The sequence below is a fragment of the Rhincodon typus genome, chromosome 16 (assembly GCF_021869965.1).
Source record: "Rhincodon typus isolate 14 chromosome 16, sRhiTyp1.1, whole genome shotgun sequence".
Lineage (NCBI taxonomy): Eukaryota > Metazoa > Chordata > Chondrichthyes > Orectolobiformes > Rhincodontidae > Rhincodon > Rhincodon typus.
The window spans coordinates 25,705,857-25,728,791 of NC_063347.1; the positions used below are offsets into that span (position 1 = coordinate 25,705,857).

At 42.8% G+C, this 22,935-nt stretch overlaps 1 protein-coding gene across 2 annotated transcripts in view; it reads right to left on the minus strand.

Moving 5' to 3' along the window:
- fgd (faciogenital dysplasia) overlaps positions 1 to 22,935 on the minus strand; it is a 213,084-nt gene that overhangs the window by 104,437 nt on the left and 85,712 nt on the right. For both annotated transcript variants that reach the window (XM_048606534.1, XM_048606535.1), the window contains exon 2: positions 5,068 to 5,235. In XM_048606534.1, the coding sequence (XP_048462491.1) occupies positions 5,068 to 5,235 (168 nt within the window). The remainder of the gene's footprint in view (positions 1 to 5,067; positions 5,236 to 22,935) is intronic.

The following is a 22,935-nucleotide window of genomic DNA, read 5'->3' on the forward strand; positions in this document are numbered from 1 at the left end:
AGGGGCACAATACAATTCCAAGCCAGGGTAGCTTGGAAAGAAGTTTGCAATGGCAGCATTCCCTTGTATCAGCTGTCCTTGTTTTTCTAAGTGGCAGAGGTTGTGGATTTGTCAAAAGGAAACTTGATAAGTTGCTGTAGTGCATCTTGCAAATGCTACACACTGCTACCACTTTTCATTGGTCAAGGTCAGAAATCACACAACATCAGGTTACAGTTCAACCGGTTTATTTGAAAACACAAGTTTTCAGAGCCTCACTCCTCCTTCAGGTGTTAGAGAGAGCGGTAGTATCACACACAGAATTTATAAGTAAAAGATCGAAGATTCACACCATTGATGAGGATGTATGAAACAAATCTAAGATACTGTTAAATCTTTAATCAGTTAGAAGGTTTTAATTGATTAATATGCACATGTAAATCCCCAAATTCCTTTCAAGTCACCTTGCCAAGATCTTTCCCATGCCGCCACTTCTCACCTTCAAACAACTGCCAAACCTTAAGCAAACCACCCAGCCTTCAGGATAACGTCGATCACAACACTATACAACCCTGTCACGGTAACCTCTGCAAGACACGAATAATACCATCACACGTGGGAACACCACCCATGACTTGGCCAACGTTGTCTATCTCACACGCTGCAGGCAAGGGTGCCCTGAGGCATGGTACATTGGCAAAACCATGCAGACACTATGACAACGGATGAATGGACAACGCACAACAATCCCCAGACAGGGATGTTCCCTCCCAGTGGGGGAACACCTCAGTGGTCAAGGAAATTCGGCCTCGGATCTTTGGGTAAATATCCTCCAAGGCAGACTTCAGGATACACAACAACTGAGCAGAGGCTGATAGCCAAGTTCAGTACCCATGAGGACGGCCTCAAACGGGATCTTGGGTTCATGTCGCACTACAGGGGACTCCACCACACCACACACAGACAGACAGACAGCATGGCATTTTATAAATTCCCACTTTAGAAATAAAACCACTCTGACTCCAAACCAAAACACAAACAGCTTCTAAACAAGGCCTCACACCTAAACAAGCATTGTCTGACTTAAAATATCACCTCTTCTTTACACTGATATAACCTTTAGTTTTCTCAGGACAGTGGCTTCAAAGGAATTCAGGGATTTACATATACATATTAATCAATTAAAATCTTCTAACTGGTTAAAGATTTAACAGCATCTTAGGTCTGTTTAGTACATCCTCATCAATGAACCTTTGATCTTTTACTTATAAATTCTGTGTCTGATACTACCTCTCTCACTTACACCCGAAGGAGGAGTGAGGCTTGAAAGCTTGTGTTTTCAAATAAACCTGTTGGACTGTAACCTTGTGTCATGTGAATTCTAGACAACAAGGTGCAGGGCTGGATGAACACAGCAGGCCAAGCAGCATCATAGGAGCAGAGAGGCTGACGTTTCGGGCCTAGACCCTTCATCAGAAAAGGGGGAGGGGAAGGGCGTTCCGAAATAAATAGGGAGAGAGTGGGAGGCGGATAGAAGAGGGATAGAGGAGAGGATAGGTGGAGAGGAAACAAACAGGTCGAAGAGGCGGGGATGGAGCCAGTAAAGGTGAGTGTAGGTAGGGAGTTAGGAAGGGGATAGGTCAGTCCAGGGAGGACGGACAGGTCAAGGGGGCGGGATGAGGTTGGTCAGTAGGAGATGGAGGTGCGGCTTGAGGTGTGAGGTGGGGATAGGTGGGAGGAAGAACAGGTTAGGAAGGCAGGGACGAGCTGGACTGGTTTTGGGATGTGTTAGGAGGAGGGGAGATTTTAAAACTTGTGAAATCCATGTGAATTCTGACCTTTTTCACCCCAGTCCAACACCGGCACCTCCACATCATGACTTTTCGTTGGTAGTGGAGGGGCTCAATATTTCAGGTGATGGATGGAATACCAAGCAAGGCTGCTTTGTCTTAAATGGTGGGCAGGATTTGGGGGAGTTGAGAGGCAAGTTACTCACCCCACATTCCTCAGAATCTATTTATAAGCTGCGTTGGCTCCTCAGGACATCAATTATAATGCAAGTTTGGCTCCTCAGGACATCAATTATAATGCAAGTTAGAGAAAAATCCCACAATGTGAGTAAAGTGAAGAGCATTTCGTAGGCTAAGCCCTACCTAAACAATCAAAACTTTAAAAAGGTATTTCACAAGAATGTTACGAAGCAAAATCTGATATCGAGTCACAGAAGCAGATGAGTACAGATGACCAAAAGAGGTTCATCTCAAAGTGCTAGATGGAAATAAAGAAACAAGGTGGATTCTGGAATGAATTCTGGTCTTGACAGCTAACTGCAAGCGCGGTAACCCTGCAGTGGTTAAATATCAGGAATGCACAAGAAACCAGATTTGGAAGAGTTGAGAGCTGGGAGTTACAGGTTTGGAGGAGTATGAAGGGATAGGGAAAGGAAAGGCAATTGGCAAATTTGGAAAACAAAAGTATGAGAATTTTAAAATTGAAGTGTTGATAAACCAGTAGCTAATGCAGTTAACTGAGCACAGGAATGATGGGTATGGAGGACTAATTTCTTTTATGGGTGTCATTGGCATTTGTTACGCATCCCTAACTGCCCTTCAATTCAGTGACTTGCTAGGTCATTTCACAGGGTAGTTAAGAATTCATCACATTGCTGTGGGTCTGGAGTTACATGTAGGGCAGATCAAGAAAGGATGGCAGGTTTCCTTCCCTAAAAGGACATTAGTGAACCAGAAAGGTTTTGTTTTTTGACAATTATCCCTTATAGCTACCATTACTGAGACGAGCTTTAACTGAGTTTAAATTCCACTAGCTACCATAGTGGAATATGAACCCTTTGGAGCTGGACCATTAGCCTGAATATCTGGATGACTAGTCCATTGACATTACCACAAATGTCTCCCAGTCAGTTTGAACATGGGCAGTTTCTTCAACTGCTATATGTTTATCAAGGGTAAAATGTGGAAGGCCAGTCAGAAAAGCAGTGGAATAAATCAAGACAGGAGGCAACAAGAGAAGGAGTGATGGTTTCAGCAGCAAATGAGCAGAGGTAGAGGATGATACGCAGGTCAAAACAGACACAGTTTGGGTAATGACACAGACATATGCTTGGAAGGCCATCTTGGGGAAATATAAAACCACGGTTATGAATTCTCTAGCTCAGCCTCAGACAAGTGCTAGGGAGAGGAATTGAGTTGGTAGCTAAGGAATGGGAACTGAAAGACAAAGCTTTCAGTTCCCAGTAATATACTGAATTGCAGGAAAATTCTACTCATCCAGTGTCCATGTCAGACAAGTAATTTTCCCTTCACAGATGCTGCCAGACCTGCTGAGCTTCTCCAGCAACTTTGTTTTTGCTCCTGATTTACAGCATCCGCAGTTCTTTTGGTTTTTTTTTTTAAGTAATCTAACAGTTTACGTACAGTGAAGGAGCAGAGAAAGGCCAAAGTGAGGTACAGCCATCAGTGTACATGCAAAAATTAGTGCCGTGCACTTGGTGATGCTGCTGATGAACAATAGAAGGTGGCCAAAGATATCTCCTTAAAGGGCATCAAAAGTCATGGTGCAAGAGCAGGAACAGAAGCCATTGCAGTGGATTCTCTGACTATGATTAAATGAATAATAATGGAATGAGCTAAGTGCAATGGCAGCCATTAGATGATGGTGGGAGAGCACTGAGGACAATCAGAATATCTTCATTTTCAGATTGTGGAAGTGATCCTATTTGGATCTGTCCTTACATAACCAATGATGTCTATAAGGCTAAGTGATTATATTTGGACAGGCCTGAATACAGATTCCAAAAGAATGCTATATATTAGATGCTAAATGACTTGCTTCCCCCACACTTAGCATAATCTCAATGCTCTCCAATTGCACATCAACCCTATCCATAATTCCATCAACCAGAACTTCTCATTACAAGCAGCAACAAACTCCATGATATGTCAACCAACAATTTAAGTACCCAAATGAGGATTATCATTAACTTCTAACACTTTCCAGCCTTGCAAACCACCACCATCATTCCACTATACCTCTCCACCAACTGCATTATCTAACTATCAGCACAAACAGCATCAGTGGCACACATACACTTTCCCTTGGCATTGCCCCCACCCATCCCAGTCCTCTACCAGCATCTACTGCAATTACATCTGGGCAGCAGCCTTTAATATTCCGGTTGCAAAGAACGCAGCTGGCAGTGAAAGGATGTGTTTAAGTGGTGTGGCTAAGGTGAAATGCACCTCGAGGTCATGACTCCCCAGTTCTCCTCCTTTGACACTTAAAGATTGAGCGACTTGCGCGTAGGAATAGTTATAGATTCTCTGAAACCCCACAACAGGCTGCATGACCCTGGGGAATACATCCAGTTCCATATTCAAAAAGAATTAGAGACTGATGAATCTCCTTCAACAAAGTGTAACTGGTGGAGAGATTATGAATTCAAATTATAGAAGTGCCATGAATCTTGACACATGGGCAGATTTGGAACAGGCAGTAGTCTATTTGCAAATAGAAGCTAAAGTTTTGGTGAAACCAATGCACACAGGAAGTTGGTTAACACCTGGGCAGCCACCCTTTTCTAAGTTTGTGTTTACAGCTGAACAAAGGTACTGAGATATCTACGTTTTGCAGCTACTCTTGTTAAAGGACATGGGAGAAAATGCTATGATAGCAAAATTTCAATGAAAAGATGGGCAGGAAATTCACACTAAACTATATTATTAATCAACAAAATACATCCAAAATCAAATTTCACTGCATTCACAACGTTGCTGATTTGATATTTCTAAATGGTACATTGACCTATCCCCCATCTGCATTTAACGGTAAACAATTATATATATCCGCAGCATTAATTTTACTTCTGAAATCAAATAGATTTTAAGATTTATCTTAAACACTTATTTGATTTTTTTTTGCTTCCAATCACTGGATTTTTTATATGCAAAATCCTGCAAAGGAAAAGGATAATCAAATTCACCATGATTTAATGCATCAGATTATTTGCCACAATATTGAAAGTTATTTTCCCACTTAACATAATTTCATTGTTTCACATTCAGAAATTACCTTGAGGTTTCTGGGTAGTGACTTTCCTGACTCTTGATTTGTTGGTTAGCTTTCTTCCTGGTTGCTGAATGCATGGTATAGAACTGAGGTGCTGAAGGTGACCTCTTAACTCTAAAGATGAGCTAGTCTCAGAATTGCCTGTGATGTGCAGTTGAGTGTTTGAGTAACCTGTAACAGAGAAGTTATGTTCTAATCAGTGACACAATTCAACAAGATTATTTGCACGTATCACCAGTATTAAGAAATTTATTTTACTAAGAATTAACTACACTATTTTAGCATTCTACGTTAATAGCACCAGTGCAACCTAACATTTTAAAAATATTGCTTAATTGTGATTAAAACTAAAAACCTCTTCTCAAGCTAATATTGGCTGCAGCAGAAATTAGATTAGTGTAGTGACCTGCATTGTTTCCCAGCAGGTTATCTTGCTGAAAGCCTTGGCTTTTAACTCATGTCCTTCCCCTCAAGAGGAGTACAAGATGGCAAGGAAAGTCATTCTTCTTAGTCTCCCATATTATGCAATAGAAGAACATAGCAGCTGTGAACAGTTTATTACTTGAACAGATTATTTTAAAAAAGTGTAGAACGTCATGTAGTCCAGTTGTAAACCTGTGCCTTCTTTCACTGTCCAATCTGAACCCTAGGCCTGATGTGCACTCTCCTTCAGGGTGGCAAAATCCAATGTCCAAGATATCTTTGGGATGAATGTATTTTACCACAGTCAGTTGGCTTAGTCACTCCAGACTGGAAGATTTTCAAACTTTGATTTGACTAAGTTTGCATTTTTTTTTTAATAAAGGTATATACAATTTTGCCACATGTTCATCTAATGTGGTTGACCAAGTAAGATAGTTGCTTCTTTTCATTTGTTTGCGCATTGTGGGCTAAACCAATATTTATTATTCATCTGTAATTACAATCAAGGAGATGGTGAACTGCCTTCTTGCAGAACTGCACATATGGGCTTGAAACTCCTAGTGGCCAATTCAACATTGTAATTTACAGTAATTCCTGTGCATCTGACCTACTGGAGACCAAGAAAATTTGTGGAATAGTGACTACTAGCTGAAAATAATATCTATTCTTTTAAAATCCAATATTTCATTGAACACTCTTGTCTGACTTCAATCATTTGGGAAATTAGCATTACGATACTCACTTGTAACATTAACGCTTTTTCTCTCCACAAATACTGCCTGACATGTGGAATATTTCTAGTATTTTCTATTTTTGCTTTCGCTTTTCAGCATCCAGAGCACTTTGCTTTTGCAGTATGGACCCTACTTCAAATCAATAGAACACAAACAAATCTGAACGATGCAGATGTACTTTGCTTTTGGGATAAATAAAGCATTAGGATTTTAGTACAGAATAAAGAAGTCATATTGCAAGCGTATAGAATCTTGGAGACCACACTGGGAGTATTGTATACAGTGCTTGTCTCCTTACCCAAGGAAGAATGTACTTTCCATAGAAAAACTGCGATGAAAGTTTGTCAGACTGATTCCCGGGATAGTGCAATTATCCTATGACGCGAGATTGAGAGATTGTGTTTTTGTTCTCTGGAGTTAAGCAGATTGAGAGGTGGTCATCTCAAACATACACCATTCTTACATGGATCAACAGAACATAGGCAAGGTGGCAATGGCAGAGATGTGGAACGGGATCTAGAACCAGGGGAGACTCAAATGTAGGGTAGAGACTGCGATGAGGAAGAATTTCTTCACTGAGCAGTTGCTGAATCTTTGGAATTCTTTACCCAGAGGTCTGTTGAAGCTTAGTCATCATATATAATCAAGTCAGAGCAATATCTTTCAAGACAGTAAAGACATTAAGGGATATGAGGATTAAGTAGGAAAATGGTATTAAGGTAGAAGTTCAACTATGATTCAATGAATGGCCAATGGCCCACTGCAGCTTTTATTTCCTGTGTTCCTAACTGCAGTGATATAACCCTAACAAGCAGCATGAACAGGACTCATCCCCACAATCAGAATTGTTATACAGCACAGAAAGAAGCTGTTTGGCCGATCACGTCCAAGCCAGTTCTCTCATATAGCAACTCACGTAGTCCCACTCCTCCATGGTTTTCCCCAAAGGCCTGCAACTGTTCTCTGTTCGGAAACTGTTGACAGTGAAGATGGTTATGTAAGATTACAAAGGGATCTTGATCAATTGGGCTAATGGGCTAAGGAGTGGCAGATGGAATTTAATTTGGATAAATGCAAGGTATTGCATTTTGGTAAAACAAGGGCAGGACTTATACAGTTAATGGAAGGGGTCCTGGGTAGTGTTGTCAAACAGAGAGATCTAGGGGTTCAGGTACAGAGTTCTTTGAAAGTTGTGTCACAGGTAGACAGGGTGGTTAAGAAGGCATTTAGCATACTTGCCTTCATTGCTTAGACCATTGAGTACAGAAGTTGTGACACCATGTCGAGATTGTACAGGACGTTAGTGAGGTCACTATTAGAGTACTGTGTACAGTTCTGGTTTCTCTGCTATAAGAAAGACATTATTAAATTGGAGGGGGTTCAGAAAAGATTTACCAGGATGTTTCTGGGACTGCGTACGAGTCAAGTCATAAAGGAGAAGCTGGATTTTGCCCCCCCCCCCCCCCAATCCATTCACCACCCCCCACCCAACCATGCCCCCATCCCCCATGTGACGTTCAGGGGTGACTTTATAGAGATTTATCAAATCATAAGGGGAATAGCAAAGGTTTTGTTTTCTGACGGTGGAGGATTTCAAAACTAGGGGGCATATTTTTAAGGTGAGAGGAGAAAGGCTTAAAAGGGAACTGAGGGGCAACTTTTTCCACACAGAGAGTGGTTCATATGTAGAATGAACTGCCAGGCAAGTTGTAGATGCAGGTACAGCTACAACATTTAAAAGATATTTGGACAGGTACATGAATAGGAAAAGTTTAAAGGGATATGGATCAAATACAGGCAAGTGGGACTAGGTTTAGTTTGTGAAATTTAGTCAGCATGAACAAGTTGGACTGAATGGTCTGTTTCCATGCTGTGCACTCTATGACTCTATAACTTAGCCAATTCTCTTTTCAAGGCTTCAAGTTAATCTATTTGCCCCACTGCATCCTAACCACTCACTGTGTACAAAGTTTTCCCTTATGCTATCAATGGCAAAGGAACAATCATTTTGAATTGGCCTCTTCTGGTTCTCCATCCTTCTGCCAACAGGAACAGTTTCTCCTGATCTATTCCTTTCAGACCCTTCAAGATTTTGCAATTCTCTCAAAATTTACTCTTAAAATCTTCTTAATCTTAGGGATTCTCAAGCCAAGCAGTGCCGTAGTGGAAACATGGCAGAACCAGACCTCTTCCCAGATTCTAGCTCTCTCTTATGTGCAAATATACACAGCTAAACATTTGTGTTAACAGTTCAAATTCTTCACATAACTCCTCCTGCTAATCTCCATGCTGACAGTGTACACATCGTTAACTTGGTACATTTGCATAGCTCATTTACCTGTGTCTACACCTACAGTAAGTCCAGTGGCAGTGGTAAAATACAATTTAAGTCAATTGTTATAGAAACACACACATGAGAATCTAATGCAGAATCTGATTTTTCTTGTTTCACATGACAAAGGCTTGTGAAAACGTATTCTACTTTGGAAACTTAGGTTCTAAAGTCAACAGAGCCATGTATAACTTTACATTTGATATGTAGCTCTATATTACGTGTTAAGAAAGGAAGACAGTTGTCTGGGATGTTGTTTACATGCGCTTGAATAGGACTTTTAAAAGCCCTTAAGGTGATTGAACCAATGTTTTCGGAAACTAAGGTAGAAAAAAAGGTTAAAAGGAATCATGATGTTGGTCAATGACACTGGGAGACAGAGACAGAAACAAGTAATGAGAAAGACAGAATCGGTCTTAAGGTTAAGGCACATGCAGGTTTCTTTCAGAGATAAAGATGACCTGCTACTGCTTCAGCAGTGCAATTTAGCAGTCTCTAAAACATTTAGGACACAAAAAAAAACTCAAGTGGCTCATGTTGGGAAATCAGGTATGGTGGTGGCAAGAGAGGAATCAGATTTAGAGGGCAGGGAATGTTGGTCTGGACTTGGGGGGTGGAGTGGGGAAGTATTGGGGCTCAGGTTTGGCAGTGGACCCAAGAACTGAAACAAAGCACATCCGGAGAGATGGAATGGGAAAGTCTGGACAGGGGAAGAGGGGTTGTTTCCACAGCGTGGGGTCAGGGTGAGGGGGGAGGTGAACGTAATGGGCTCATAACAGACATGGGAGGGAAAGACAATGCAGACTGATGTTAGCACAATGTCAGGTCCAGAAGTGCGTAAGTGGGTGTTGGGTTTTGGCAGGGGAAGGAGGGGGGAAATAAGGGATGTGCTGGATCAGGGTCCGGGGGGAGATGTCTGGGGGATATGGTGTAGTTGAGTTTGAGGAGAAGTGAGTTGGGGGTTTGATGAACAAATATTCAGAAGTTAGACCAGATACTTTATAATCTAACTTTTCCTCAGTAATGATTAACTACAGCAGAACCTTCCAAAACAACTGGATATTTTCAAAGAGTTCCAGGCACAAGGGAATTGCCCAGCAGAATCTTCAACGTCCCAGACAATTTCTTCAGAATCTGTTACGATGAGGACTCCGCAGGTTTCCCACGCGAAACACAGATCTACACTTCAGAAATGATTATCTGGCCATCAGAAAATCCAGAAAATGATACATAGCAGATAAAGTAAACAATTCAGATTAAAACAAAGTTTAGATTTATCAATTGCACATCCTTCATCCAATATACATCCTACTAACCTCACAACCAGTTTTATTTCATGCTGATCAACTTTCCAGAATTTCAGCTTTTGTGTTGTCATCATTTACACTTTTCCTATCTTCCAAAAAAAAGGAAGTTGATTGGAAAAAAGTTACCAAGCAAGTTGGCATTTTGCAGGCTTCATATTAAAACTGATAAATCAAACCTGTTTTACATAGAGTTCAAAGACCGAGAACCTCCTTTATGTAGTTTAAGGCACATAACAAAGATAAGAATCTGAGTTACCCAGCTTACATAGCTGTCTTGGTGCAGAAGCTCAGATAGCAATCATTTTGCACTGGCACAAACGTCACAGACTGAATATTGGAGATATGCTAACACAATGATCTCAAATTGTCTGAGCCCATACAGAAAATTCAGAGTTATTTTAAATTGCTCAAATACTTTCACATTGTTTTGCAAAGTCTGTACTTCATACTCGGAGTATGTCTGCATTTAGTTTCTATCAGGCTAATGTATTTTTGTACTGTTTGTAATTGACTGTCAATTGAAACTTGAGATGACCACCTCACAATAAGTGAAAAATATACCATTTTTAATGCAGTTAGAATCTTCTGAAAGTCGCTGCTGCAACCGGCTCACATGGAATGTATGGACTAACCAGAATACTAACCGACGACAGGTCAGACACACAAAGCAAACCTAGAAAATGCGTGGGGCGTGAAAGACGAGGGTCCTGGTGATCTAAATATAAAAGCGGTCCTGACTAATGAAGCTACTACCATGGGCAGGTAACAAATGAATGTGAAGGAGGCTGAAAATAGCTGCTGGTGGTATCATTCTCAGAGCATCATCTCAAAAACACATGACCTTTTATCACAACAACAATTGTGTGTGTTAAAGTAAAGTTTATTAAAATTCATTGAAAAAAGTCTCCTGACCTGAGAGTTTGATTAAAAATAGCTTTTTAAAGAGGAAGAACAAATTAGAGGATTGTTGTTTTTACATGAGAATTAAACCACGTAAAAGGGTGACAATTTGCAGCTTAACCAGGAAAGGTGATCTGAAAATAGCCTAATGTTGTATTATAAATTTTAAGGAACACGTGACTGTCTCATTTCTAAAAAAATAAAGATCTAAAGTGCAGAATTAAACAATGCACTCACAATCTCATGAGCAACACATCATTTGAATGTGGTCAATGCAGTTTCCTGCTTCAAAAAAATGTAAAAACAAAAAGGGACTAAAATTGTACAACAGTCTGCAGTTTGCACAAACAATATAAGCCCCAGTTTTCTGTATGAAGCACCTATGCATTAAATAAACAAGTTAGAGTACTGACTACAAAGAAAAAGACTGGCATAAGGATGCAGCAGCAACAGAGAAAATTAAATACAGCGTCTGTGGGAGCCCCAGCAGTAGGAGATGCAGAGGCACAGGGATCAACTCTTCCTATCAGGGGCTGACAGGCTTGCAGCAAGAATTTGACTTCATTATTGATACAGACCCACAGGACAAAACTTTGTAAGCAGAGATTAAAGTAAATAGAGAAAACTAGTTTTAAATTGGATTCTGCAGAGGCTGTGTCAATCCTTTGGGATTATCAGCCATAGTTGAGAACAGGAATCCTCAGACTGTCCACTATTAATTTTTGGGTTTGGAAAGTATAAATACTAGAATAGGAGACCATTTGGGTGTGATGAAAAATAGATTATGGAGATTTTCCCTGTCCCCAGTGTTTGTAAGTTGTTTGTCTGCTTTATCGTCCGTCAGAGATTGTTTGTATTCTGTTATTAGCACCAATAATGGATCAATGCCCTGGTCTTCACTACAACATTGCCATTCTAATTTACCTCTTGTTCTAGGATGTCCTTTGGTCTCCAATTTCCCTTAAATATTCTGATCCACCTGGCCTTCCCCCCACCCCACCCCCCCACCCTCCCCTTCCAATATCATAAAACCCAAGATTTTCTCACTTCATTTCCATTTTCAAAGAGTCAGTAGACTTGAAACATCAACTTTCTTTCCCTTCGCAGATGTTCTAGGCCGGATACTTTTCTCCGGCACTTTGTTTTTCTTACAGATCTCTAACATCTGCACTATTTTACTTGTATTATAAGAGATTAGGAATTACAAACAATGTATCTGTACATCATGATTCCTCAATAAGCAGAGCTGCTCGGACAGCTATAAACATGCTTCAGTTAGGAACGTAGGAACAGGAGTAGGCCATTCAGCTAGTCAAACCTGTGCCACCATTCAATTAGATCATGGCCAATCATCTACCTCAATGCCACTTTCCTGTATCATCTTCATATCCCTTGGTGTAATTCACCTCGAGAAATCTATCGATTTCTATCTTCGATACGTTCAACGTTCAAGCTTCCACAGCTCCCGTCAAGTACATTCCAAAGATTCACAACCACCACATCAAAAAATTTTCATGTTAGTCTTAAAAGGCCTCCCTATCCTTTATCCTGAGAATGTGTCTCCTAGTTTAAGACTCACTTATACTCAAATCCCATTGCAATGAAGATGAACATACCATTTGCCTTCTCGATTGCTTGCTGCACCTGCAAGCTAAATTTTAGTGACTCATGGACAACGATATCCAGGTCCCCTCAAACTTCCACACTTCCCTCACTATTTAAGAAACATTTTGCCTTTTTGTATTCCCTACTGAAGAAACGAAACCAAGGCTGGTATCCCGTCACCAACATTTATTTGTGCACAGTACACTGGCTGTAGCCAGCCAGCTCGGAGTCAGTTGTCTGAACCGAAGGAGGTTCTATTTTCCTGGTTATATTGGTCAGCTAGGGTTTCCTGATTGATTGGGGTTGTTAACCTGAGCCAATGACCTCATAGTCAACAAGGTCAACCTGGTTCCAATCACTACATCCCTCCCTCCAAGTCCTGGGATGTAGGCCTGGCCTTTCGCTTGCAGCTTTTCCTGCAACACTTTCGCCCCATGTCCGGTTCCTCTGATACTGGACTATAGCCGGCCTCTTGCATCCAGAGCAGCTGGAGAGAATTTCCTCCTCCTCTTCCAGCGGTAATGATATCAAGGCTGCATCCATCTCAGACTCTGGGGTTTGCTCAACACAAGACAGAGTGGGAGAACCTACAGTTTCCAACAGGCCTTCAGGCTGTTCTGAGGAGCCGGGCATGTTTTGCTCCTGCCCTGCTTGCAAGGTAGCAGCTTTCAGGTGATCCAAGTGTTTATTCAGGGCCATACCACTCACCCGACTCACTTTGTAAGTGACGGGACCTGACCTCACGTCAACCATACCTCGTATCCATACAGGCCCATTTCCAAGGTCCTGACACCAAACTTCATCCGGAGTTAAACTGTCTCTCTTGTTTAAAAGTGGCACGTGCCAGCTTTGGCATTCCTGCTGCCGTTTCACCATCCCCAAATTTAACCTGGCACGGAGTCTTCTCCCCATCAGTAACTCTGCTGGAGCTATCCCTGTAGTTGCGTGTGGGGTGGTCCTATAATCAAACAAGGACCAGGACAGTTTGGTATCAATTCACGTTGTAGGCTGCTTCTTTAAAGGTGGTCTTTAACGTTTGGACCCCTCTTTCTGTGAGACCATCGGACAACGAATGGATGGTATGGAGTTGTCCTTATCTGCCGAATGCCATTTGACTTTAGGAAATATTCAAATTCCCTGCTGATAAATGACAACCCATTGTCTGTGACCAATACCAATGTTTTTTGCGTACAATGTTCACAGCTTCTCAATTGTTATCCGAGTTTGCCAAACAAACTTTATGCACGTCCAACTACTTCGAATTAGCATCCACAATGACCAAGAATATTGAGCCCACGAAAGAGCCAGCATAGTCCAGGGTTTCCCTGGCCATTCCCACAAATGTGGTGGCGCTGCTAGTAGTGATTTTTGTCCTTGTTGGCACTCTGGGCACTGCCCCATCAATGCAGCAGTGTTGGCATCCAACACTGGTCACCGAGACATACCTCATTGTCAGCGTCTTCATCTTGGAAACCCTGGATGACCTTGGAGGATTTCAGCCAGTATCTGGTAGCGACCTTTACTCAGAACAATCACCCTTGCTCCCCCTGGTAATATGCCATCCTCTACGGTGGTCTGGTCTCGCTGGATCCAGAAAGGTTTCAGTCCTGGTTGCGATGGACCTTGTTTTCCCCATTACCACCAGCTGTTTTAGTTTTATTTGGACAGGATCTTTTTGTATTCACATTCAGATATTGCCAGCGGTGACTGGGAGGGTGTTCAGGAAGTTCAAGACCAAAACGGACACTTCCTTGAGGCATTGCTGGTGGAATATCTGCCGAGAGGAGGCAGCTCAAAGCAAGTGCATGTTCTAACTTGTACATGCTGAGACTAAGGCCCAATGCTGAAGTCTAACTGAAGCTGTGGATGGCACTGCTTGGTCTTCCTTCATTAGACCTAGCAAGGGTTTGTGATCTGTTACTATGACAGATTCCCACCCATAAAGGTACAGGTGGAACTTCCTTACACCGAAGATGACCGCTAAACCTTCCTTCTCTATCTGGACATATTTGCATTCGGCATCAGCCAAAGTCCAGGAAGCATATGCTGCCGGACACTCCTCTCCATTGGACAACCGGTGAGGCAACACTACCTTGATACCACAGGGGGAGACATTGCCTCTTGTTTCAGATTGTAGTGGGCCAACACCTTAGATGACAATAGCTGCTTTTTCACTTTCCCCAAAGGCCACTTCATGGCTTTACAACCAATTCCAAGGCTGACCCTTTGTCTATAGCAGGTGTAAGGGTGCCAAGATGGAGGCCAGGTTATGTATGAAATTTTCCATAATATTTCATTAACCCAAGGAAAGACCGAAGCTCCGGTACAGACAATGGAACCAAGGCTCCTTTGATCACCCTCCCCTTATCTTCCAGCAGGTGTAACCCAGTTTTGATGACTCTGTAACCCAAGTAGGCCACTTGGGGCACATGGAATACACATTTTCCCTTCTACGGCAAATGGCCGCCTGGAAGAAACATTTAAGCATTATGTCCAAGTTCTCCAGGTGCCCTTTATTGGTCTTCGTTGTTATTAGTACATCATCCAGATAAATGGCAACCGGGGGTAGCTCTTGTAACATGTTCCCCATGATCCAATGGAAAAGGGACCACACTGATGATACCCCAAGTGGCAGTTTTGTATATAGGTATAAACCCTTATATGTATTAATTGTAGCGTACTTCTGGATCTCTTCATCCAGCCGCAATTGCAGGTGGGTCTGGCTCATGTCCAGCTTCATAAAGGACAGCCCTCCCCCTGCCCAACCAACTTTGCGTACAAGTCCTACATGCGAGGGATCGGGTATTTATCCAGCTGCGAGAAGCGGTTTACTGTTTGCTTAAAGTCCCCACAAGTGCGACTGAGCCGTCAGGCTTCACAATCAGTACGACCAGTACTGCCCATTGTGCAGACCATACTGGCTTGATGATTCCTTCGCTCTCCAGCCTCCAGATTTCAGACTCCACTTTTACCCACAAGGCAATGGCACCAGGCAGGCTTTGCAAAATCATGGAATTGCTTCCCGGTCAACACGTAAAGTGACTTTGGACCCTTTGATAGGCCCAAGCACTTCCTGAAATATTCCTAGGTATTTCAGTAGGACTTCACTGAGGCAGTCATTTTCTGATTAAAAAATGTTGAGCCAATCCAGGTGAGTCTAAGCAATTTATTTGTTCCAACCAATAAGTAGCAGACTTTTCAGGGTGTGCACCCTCCTGGGTACCACCCTACAGGTTTTCTTACTCAAGTCAGGCCTTGTAGGACACTCCTTTGCTGTCTTGAGTCCACATACTGGCAACAACTACAATGGCTTGCCGGCCCAGATCCTGAAGAACTTTTTAGCCACTCGGCTGAGGGTTGGCTTTGTCGTGGGGTTGTGTGTAGGCTGGTCTCGGGCGCTCCTGCTCAGGACATGCCCTGCGTGAGGCTCTGTGATTGGCTACACTCAGGTGGTGTTCCTCAAGCTCAGTCAGAGATGTGAGGGTGTCCCCTTCCATTGGGATGCCCAATAGCTCCCATGCTTCACTTGCCACATTTTCTATTTCAGTGCTGTTTGAAGTTCAGTTGGGCTTCAGCTAATAGGCACTGCTGCATGGTAACGACGTTAATCCCACACACCAAACGGGGGTCTCAGCAACTCATTCAAAATCACATGCCTCTGCCTCTGCCAGTCATCTCAACCTCGAAAATCCTGATACGAATTCCCCCGGTTCTCTAACAGCTGAATAAAACTGAAAGCTTCTCAGAATTAGAGGAGGTTAACCAATTCCGTCAACTCGTCAGGTTTTAGTGTCTGGTGCCTCTGGGGCAGTTAAGCCCCTTATAACGGAGAATGCTGCAGTCCACACACAGTCAGAAGGATTGCTTGTTGCTTTTCATCTGCTCCATGTCAGTTGCCTGGAAAAATTATTGCATTCTGGGCCCAGTCTTTGCCAGCAAAATCACAAGAGTCAAGTTTCCCAAATAAAAGCATGATGCCAGAAACGCTTACCCCCGATTCCAAGATGACTGTTGCATGCAAATATTCTTCAGGCACATCCTGTCTTTTCCCCGTCGCCACTGAAATAACTGCACAGAAGCTGGTATCCTATCACCAAGTCACCCTTGATTAACTTGTGCAGAAGTGCTGTGGCCAGCCAGCTCAGAATCAGTCACCCGAACTGAAGAGGTTCTAATCTGCTGGTTAAATTGGTCAGCCAAGGCTTTCCTGATTGGCCCAGGTAAACAACCCCAATTTAGACCTCATAGTTAATGAGGTCAACATGGTTCCAATCACAACACCTACCAAAGTGATAAGTTCACATTTATTGAAGGTCTATTCCATCTGCCATGTTCTTGCCTATTCAGATTGTCTGTCTGGGTCCCATTGTAGTTGCAGGCTGTGAAAAAACCCATCAGCATGTGATAGAAGCACTAGACAATCATTTCAACCATTATCAGAAACCATCATGCTTCTTCAATGCGATAGCCTTCCAAGGAAAGGAAAAGAGAGCACCATATGCCTTACACTTCTTCTAAGAGAACAGTCAATGCCATTAGTGTCTCAAGCACAAGAGATTTGCAGGGGTGAAGTGGTGTAAAAGTTAAATGTTCATGGTTTAATGTTAGTGGTAAAAAAGGTATCATAAAACAATTGGGGGTGGGGCAAAAATCCCCATCAGCTTATGGATATACCCTGGACTAAAACCCTCTGAAGACGTAAATTTGTGGAAATTACGTTGGACTAAAATTCATTGGACCTTTGGACTCAAGAAACCATGGACCTCAACTGAACTGGGAAAAAGGCTGTTTGGGACAGACTGGATAATATGAAAGCCCAGGGGCAGATGTCTGGAATAGGGGTTAGCTTGCAAAACTGAAAGGAAGACCACACCACCATCCCCCCTACCCGCCCGCCTCCTCCGCCCTCCCCCCTGCCCGCTGTTGCCACACTTTGTGCAGACAAAACAGAAGTAGAGTGTGTAAATTGTCACTTTGAAACCTAATTTAAAGAAAAAAATCTGCAAAAGGCTTTCTTGAGTTCACATTACCACAGGATAGAAATATCTGTATTTGATGCCAGCACATTTCTAGCAAAACTAGAGAAGGTACTTTTAAGGATTTAAATGTTCTGTGCCTCACACAGATAAAAAAAAATTAGCGAGGCGCTTGAGATACATTTTTTCAAAAAAACCAGAAAACTAAAATTTTAAAAGTGGTGGCCAATGGTTTTCAGGTAGAACCTAATGACAATGAAATGGATAACATTATGACCAGATCCCAGGTGAAGTTCCCAATTTTTTGTAGTTCCAGACACCGTATCCCAACCTGTCATCATAACGCACTAAAGGAAATTGGAGTTTTAGAGACATACTGCTTGGTGGTTAATAAATAGGGCAAGCAACTAAAATCAATTTCAGTAGCAACTGATCAGGCTGCCTGATATTAATCAGTTATACAGCATAAGACCGTGGAATACTAATGGGTGACAGGCATGCCTGATAGAAATAATAGATTATCTTTGCTTGTCCAAAGTCTCTGGGAAGAGATACACATTTATACAGCAGTGGGACTGGAGTATGCAGAAATCGCGAGTGTAAACCAATGTAGTAATTTATAGCTTCATCTGTACAAAATGCGCATTTTTCTGATCATCACATTGTGGATGATTTCTCCAATGTCGATTTCTGTATTTAGATTTCTGAAATCAAGGTGATTATGTATTTAAAAATGGCTCCATTTACCACACCTTAAATTATAATTGCTTTTCATAAAGAATTCAACACCATGCAATGAGTCATAGGAAGCATACTGTGTAGCCTGCATTCAAACAGCAGCTCAGGTCCAGGTATGCCCAGCCTAATTAGTCATCTAGCTATTTTCAAGTTCAAAGCTATCATTCTAACACAGCAGCCAACTATTTACAAACCAAAACCCTGAACAAGTAGTACCAGTGATGCAATATCAGGAATATATCATTGTCTCGACTCTCAAGCTTTCTTCCAGTGGAGGAGGAATAGGGCAGGCAAATAGAAGCAAATCTGAATTTCAGTTTGAGTTTTGATGCAAAGCTCAGAAAAAAAAAATCATAAAAGCAAGATTATATGTAATATGAGATCTTAAATACAAACAAATGCTGGAGATACTCAGCAGATCTGGCAGCATATGGAGACATCTTGCCACAGATGCTAGAGACAAAAAGACTGCAGATGCTGGAATCCAAGGTAGCGAAACAGGAGGCTGGAAAAACACAGCAAGCCAGGCAGCATCTGGAGGAGAAGTCGTCAACGTTTCGGGTATTACCCTTCTTCAGGGCTGGACGTAGGGCGAAGGGGAGCTACAGCTAAAGAGACGGTGAGGAGAGGCGTAGCAGAATGGTGGTGATAGGTGGACACCGGTAGCAGGTATGACCTGGTTGGCTGATTTGGAGAGATGAATCTGGTTGGTAGCTAGAATGGAAAGGAGGTGGGGCTGTAAACGGAGCCGGGGGATTGATGGGAAGGTGATTTGAGTTAGAGAACTCAATGTTGAGTCGTCCGGGCTGTAGGCGGAAGATAAGGTGTTGTTCCTCAAATTTGCGATCCAAACACTGCAACACTGGAGGAAGCCAAGGATGGACATGTCAGAGGAGGAGGAGGAGGAATGGGGTAGGGAGTTCAATGACTGGGAGGTTAGGCTGGCCATTTTGGGCCAGGTGAAGATGCTTGGCGAAATGGTCACCTAGTCTACGTTTGGTCTCACCGTTGTAGAGATGACCACAGCGGGAGCACCAGATGCAGCAGACTAGGTTGGAGAAGATGCAGGTGAAACTCTCTCATTTGGAAGGACTGTTTAGGGCCCTGGATTAAGATGTTCCGATCTGAATTATCACAAACCAATTCTTTTTTTCTGAAAGATTGTCAAGTTCCTACACGCTGTACAACCTCTGATCTGATGCTACTGGATTTAAGATTGGGAGATGAGATCAATAAACTGGCTTTCAAAATGTAGCGATATAAGTCCAGTTCCTGTCATTTAGTCCTCAAAGCTAACGCTAAAATATTCTATTTATACAATTTATGTTTCAAATTCAACATTTACTTCAATTTATTCATGTACCAAGGTTGAAATAAAGAAATGACAAATCAATACTGGACAAACTGGGAGGAGTACCATAATCAGTTTCATCCATTTGAAAAAAAGTAGCCACAAGAACTTGAGAGAGATTTTGGTTCAATTTTCTTCAGTGTGTCATTGGAGAGAGAGTGTTCTACATGTTGTTACAAAAAAAAGCAGTCACGTAAACAGTAACAGAGAATCACGGCCTCTGCTCCTATGATGCTGCTTGACCTGCTGTGTTCATCCAGCCCTGCACCTTGTTGTCATAGAGAATCATGGTGCCTGGTTCTGCTCCATTAAGGTTACCCTGAAATTTGTAGGACTTCACCAATGGGATTTTTTAAAAAATGAATTATTCAGTGGGTTGTGGACATTGTTGGCTATGTTAATATTTATTACCCTTGATGAGGTTCTACAAAAAAACAAAGAAAGATGGCGTGTTTCCCATCCTATCATTGAATTGCCTTGTTGGTTTGTCTGAAATCTGTCCATCAATGTGGCCTTCATTCAGTGCTCCTCTCAGGCAGGAGATTTTCCAGTTGCCAAAAGGCTCTGACTGTGAAGACTGTGAGCACCCCCAAGGCCTGCAGCAGCAGCCTTTTCTTCTAATGTTAACAAGTCTACCACGGGATAGCGCATGAGCAAATGAAGCGTGGTAATGAAATTCTAGCCATTTGACACCAGAGCATATCTATTGCTTGTTCTTTGCTCTTTGTTAATCAACTGCTCATCAATCAAGCTGCACAATAAAAACCTTCAGTTGCCCCATTCATATTTAACTCAAACAACTTCTCACCCATTATTTACATTTAAGCATTTAAAGTTGTCACCAAACACATGGCTGACAGAACAATCCCAACATTTAAACCTTGATTTTATTTCAGCTCCTTCCCCTTCAAAATGTAGCAGAGTTCACTTTTTAAGACATTTGACCAAACAGGGTTACAGATAACCCTCTCCTCCCATTCTCCACTTATCACTATTCATTCAGCCAGATGGAGTTCAAATTGAATAGCATGAATGAAGCCCCATTAAAGGAGAGCACAGTATACAGTCAGCCATAGACAGAGTTTAGGGCTGGGAAGTGCCAAACTTAGAGAGATGGACACTGAAAAATATAGTCATGGAGGTTTACAGCACAGAAACACGCCCTTTGGCCCAACTCGTCCATGTTGACTAGGTATCCCAAACTTAACTAGTCTCATTTTTCTGCATTTGGCTCATCTCCCTCCAAACATTTCTTTTTCATGTACTTATCCAAACATGTTTTAAATGATAACACTGTACTTGCCTCTACCACTTCCTCTGGCAACGCATTCCATATACGCACCACCCGCTGTGTCAAAAAGTTGCCCCTCATGTCCCTTTTAAATCTGTCCCCTCTCGCTTTAAACTTATGCCCTCTAGTTCTGGATTCCCCTACCCTGGGAAAAGACCTTGGCTATTCATCTATCTCCCCCCTCCTGATTTTATAAACGTCTATAAGGTCACCCCTCAACCTCCAATGCTCCAGGGAAAACTGCCCCAAGTCTATTCAGCCTCTCTCTATAGCTCAAACCCTCCAATTCTGGCGACATCCTTGTAAATATTATCTGCTCCCTTTGTGCAGTTTAATAACAAATAAAAACCGAAAGAACTGCGAATGCTGTAAATCAGGAACAAAAACAAAGTTGCTGGAAAAGCTCAGCAGGTTTGGCAGCATCTGTGAAGGAAAACAACAGAGTTAACGTTTCGGATCCAGTCCACCAGACATATATTCCCTCCCCTCGCTTGTCCACCTTCCGTAGAGAGAGACTTTTCCCTCTGGGACTCTCTGGTCCACACATCCTTCACCCCTAACACCTCCCCACAGCCCTACGGCACCTTCCCCTGTAACCGGCGAAGGTGACACACCTGCCCATTTACCTCCTCCCTCCCCAGTATCCAAGGGCCCAAACATACCTTCCAGGTGAAGCAACACTTCACCTGCACTTCCCAGAATCTACTGCATTCGCTGCTCACAATGTGGTCTCCTCTACATTGGGGAAACGAAGCATAGACTTGGCGACTGCTTCTCAGAACATCTACGTTCTGCTCGCAAAAAAGACCCTGAACTACCTGTTGCCTGCCACTTCAACGCACCACTCTGTTCCCTGACCAACATGTCTACCTCTGGCTTGCTGCAGTGTTCTAGCGAAGCTCAACGCAACCTGGAAGAACAACATCTCATTTTCCATTTGGGACCCTGCAGCCCTCTGGACTCAATTTAGAGTTCAATCATTTTAGGGCCTAAACTCTCCCATGTCCCAGCCCCCCACCTCACACACAAGGCCTTGTTACCACAGCCTGCCATTACACACCCGCTGTTGTTAGTCACTCACAGTCCCCATTAACAACTATTCACCCTCCCAGCCTGATCGTTAGCAACTCCTTTATCTGTCCAACTGTGTCTCTCTCTCTTTGGGCTCTATCCTATCGTTTACTCCCTAACCCACCCACTTCCCTATTTTCTGCGTATAAACTGACGTTTTCCCAGGCCACCATCAGTTCTGAGGAAGGGTCACGGACCTGAAACATTAACTCTGTTTTTTCCTTCACAGATGCTGCCAGACCTGCTGAGCTTTTCCAGCAACTTTGTTTTTGTCGCAGTTTAATAACATCCTTCCTATAGCAGGACAACCAGAATTGTATGCAGTATTCCAAATTTGGCCTCAGTAATGCCTTGTACAGCTTTAACATGATGTCCCAACTCCTGTACTCTATGCTCTGACCAATGAAGGCAAGTATGCCAAATGCCTTCTTCACCACCCTGTCTACCTACAAGGAACTATGTACCTGAGCCCCTAGGTCTCTCTGTTTGACAACACTCCTTACCATTAAGTGTGCAATGCCTGCCCTGGTTTGTCTTACCAAAATGTAACATATCACATTTATCTGAGTTAAACTCCATCTGCCATTCCTTGGTGCACTAATTTTGTTGCCATGTGCAAAACTTACTAATCATGCCTCTCATATTATCATCCAAATCACTTGTATAAATGATGAACAACAGTGGACCCAGCACTGATCCTTGCAGCACACCACTGTCACAGGCCTCCAGTCTGAAAAACAAGCTTCTACCACCATCCTCGGTCTTCTACATCAAATCAATTTTGTATCCGATTGGCTAGCTCCTCCTGGTTTCCACATGATCTAACCTTACTAACTGTTGTCTCACAACGCCAGGGACCGGGTTTGATTCCACCCTCAGGCGACTGTCTGATTGCAGTTTGCACATTCTCCCCATGTCTGTATGGGTTTCAACTGGGTGCTCCCATTTCCTTGCAGTCCAAAAATGTGCAGGTTAGGTGGATTGGCCATGCTAACTTACTCATTGTGTCTAGGAATTTGCAGACCAGGTGAATTAGCCATGAGAAAATGCAGCGTTACAGGGATAGAATAGAATGGGGGGGGGGGGGGGGGGGGGGGGGGGGGGGCGAGGGGTGGGGGAGGCGTGGGGGGATGCCGTGGGGGA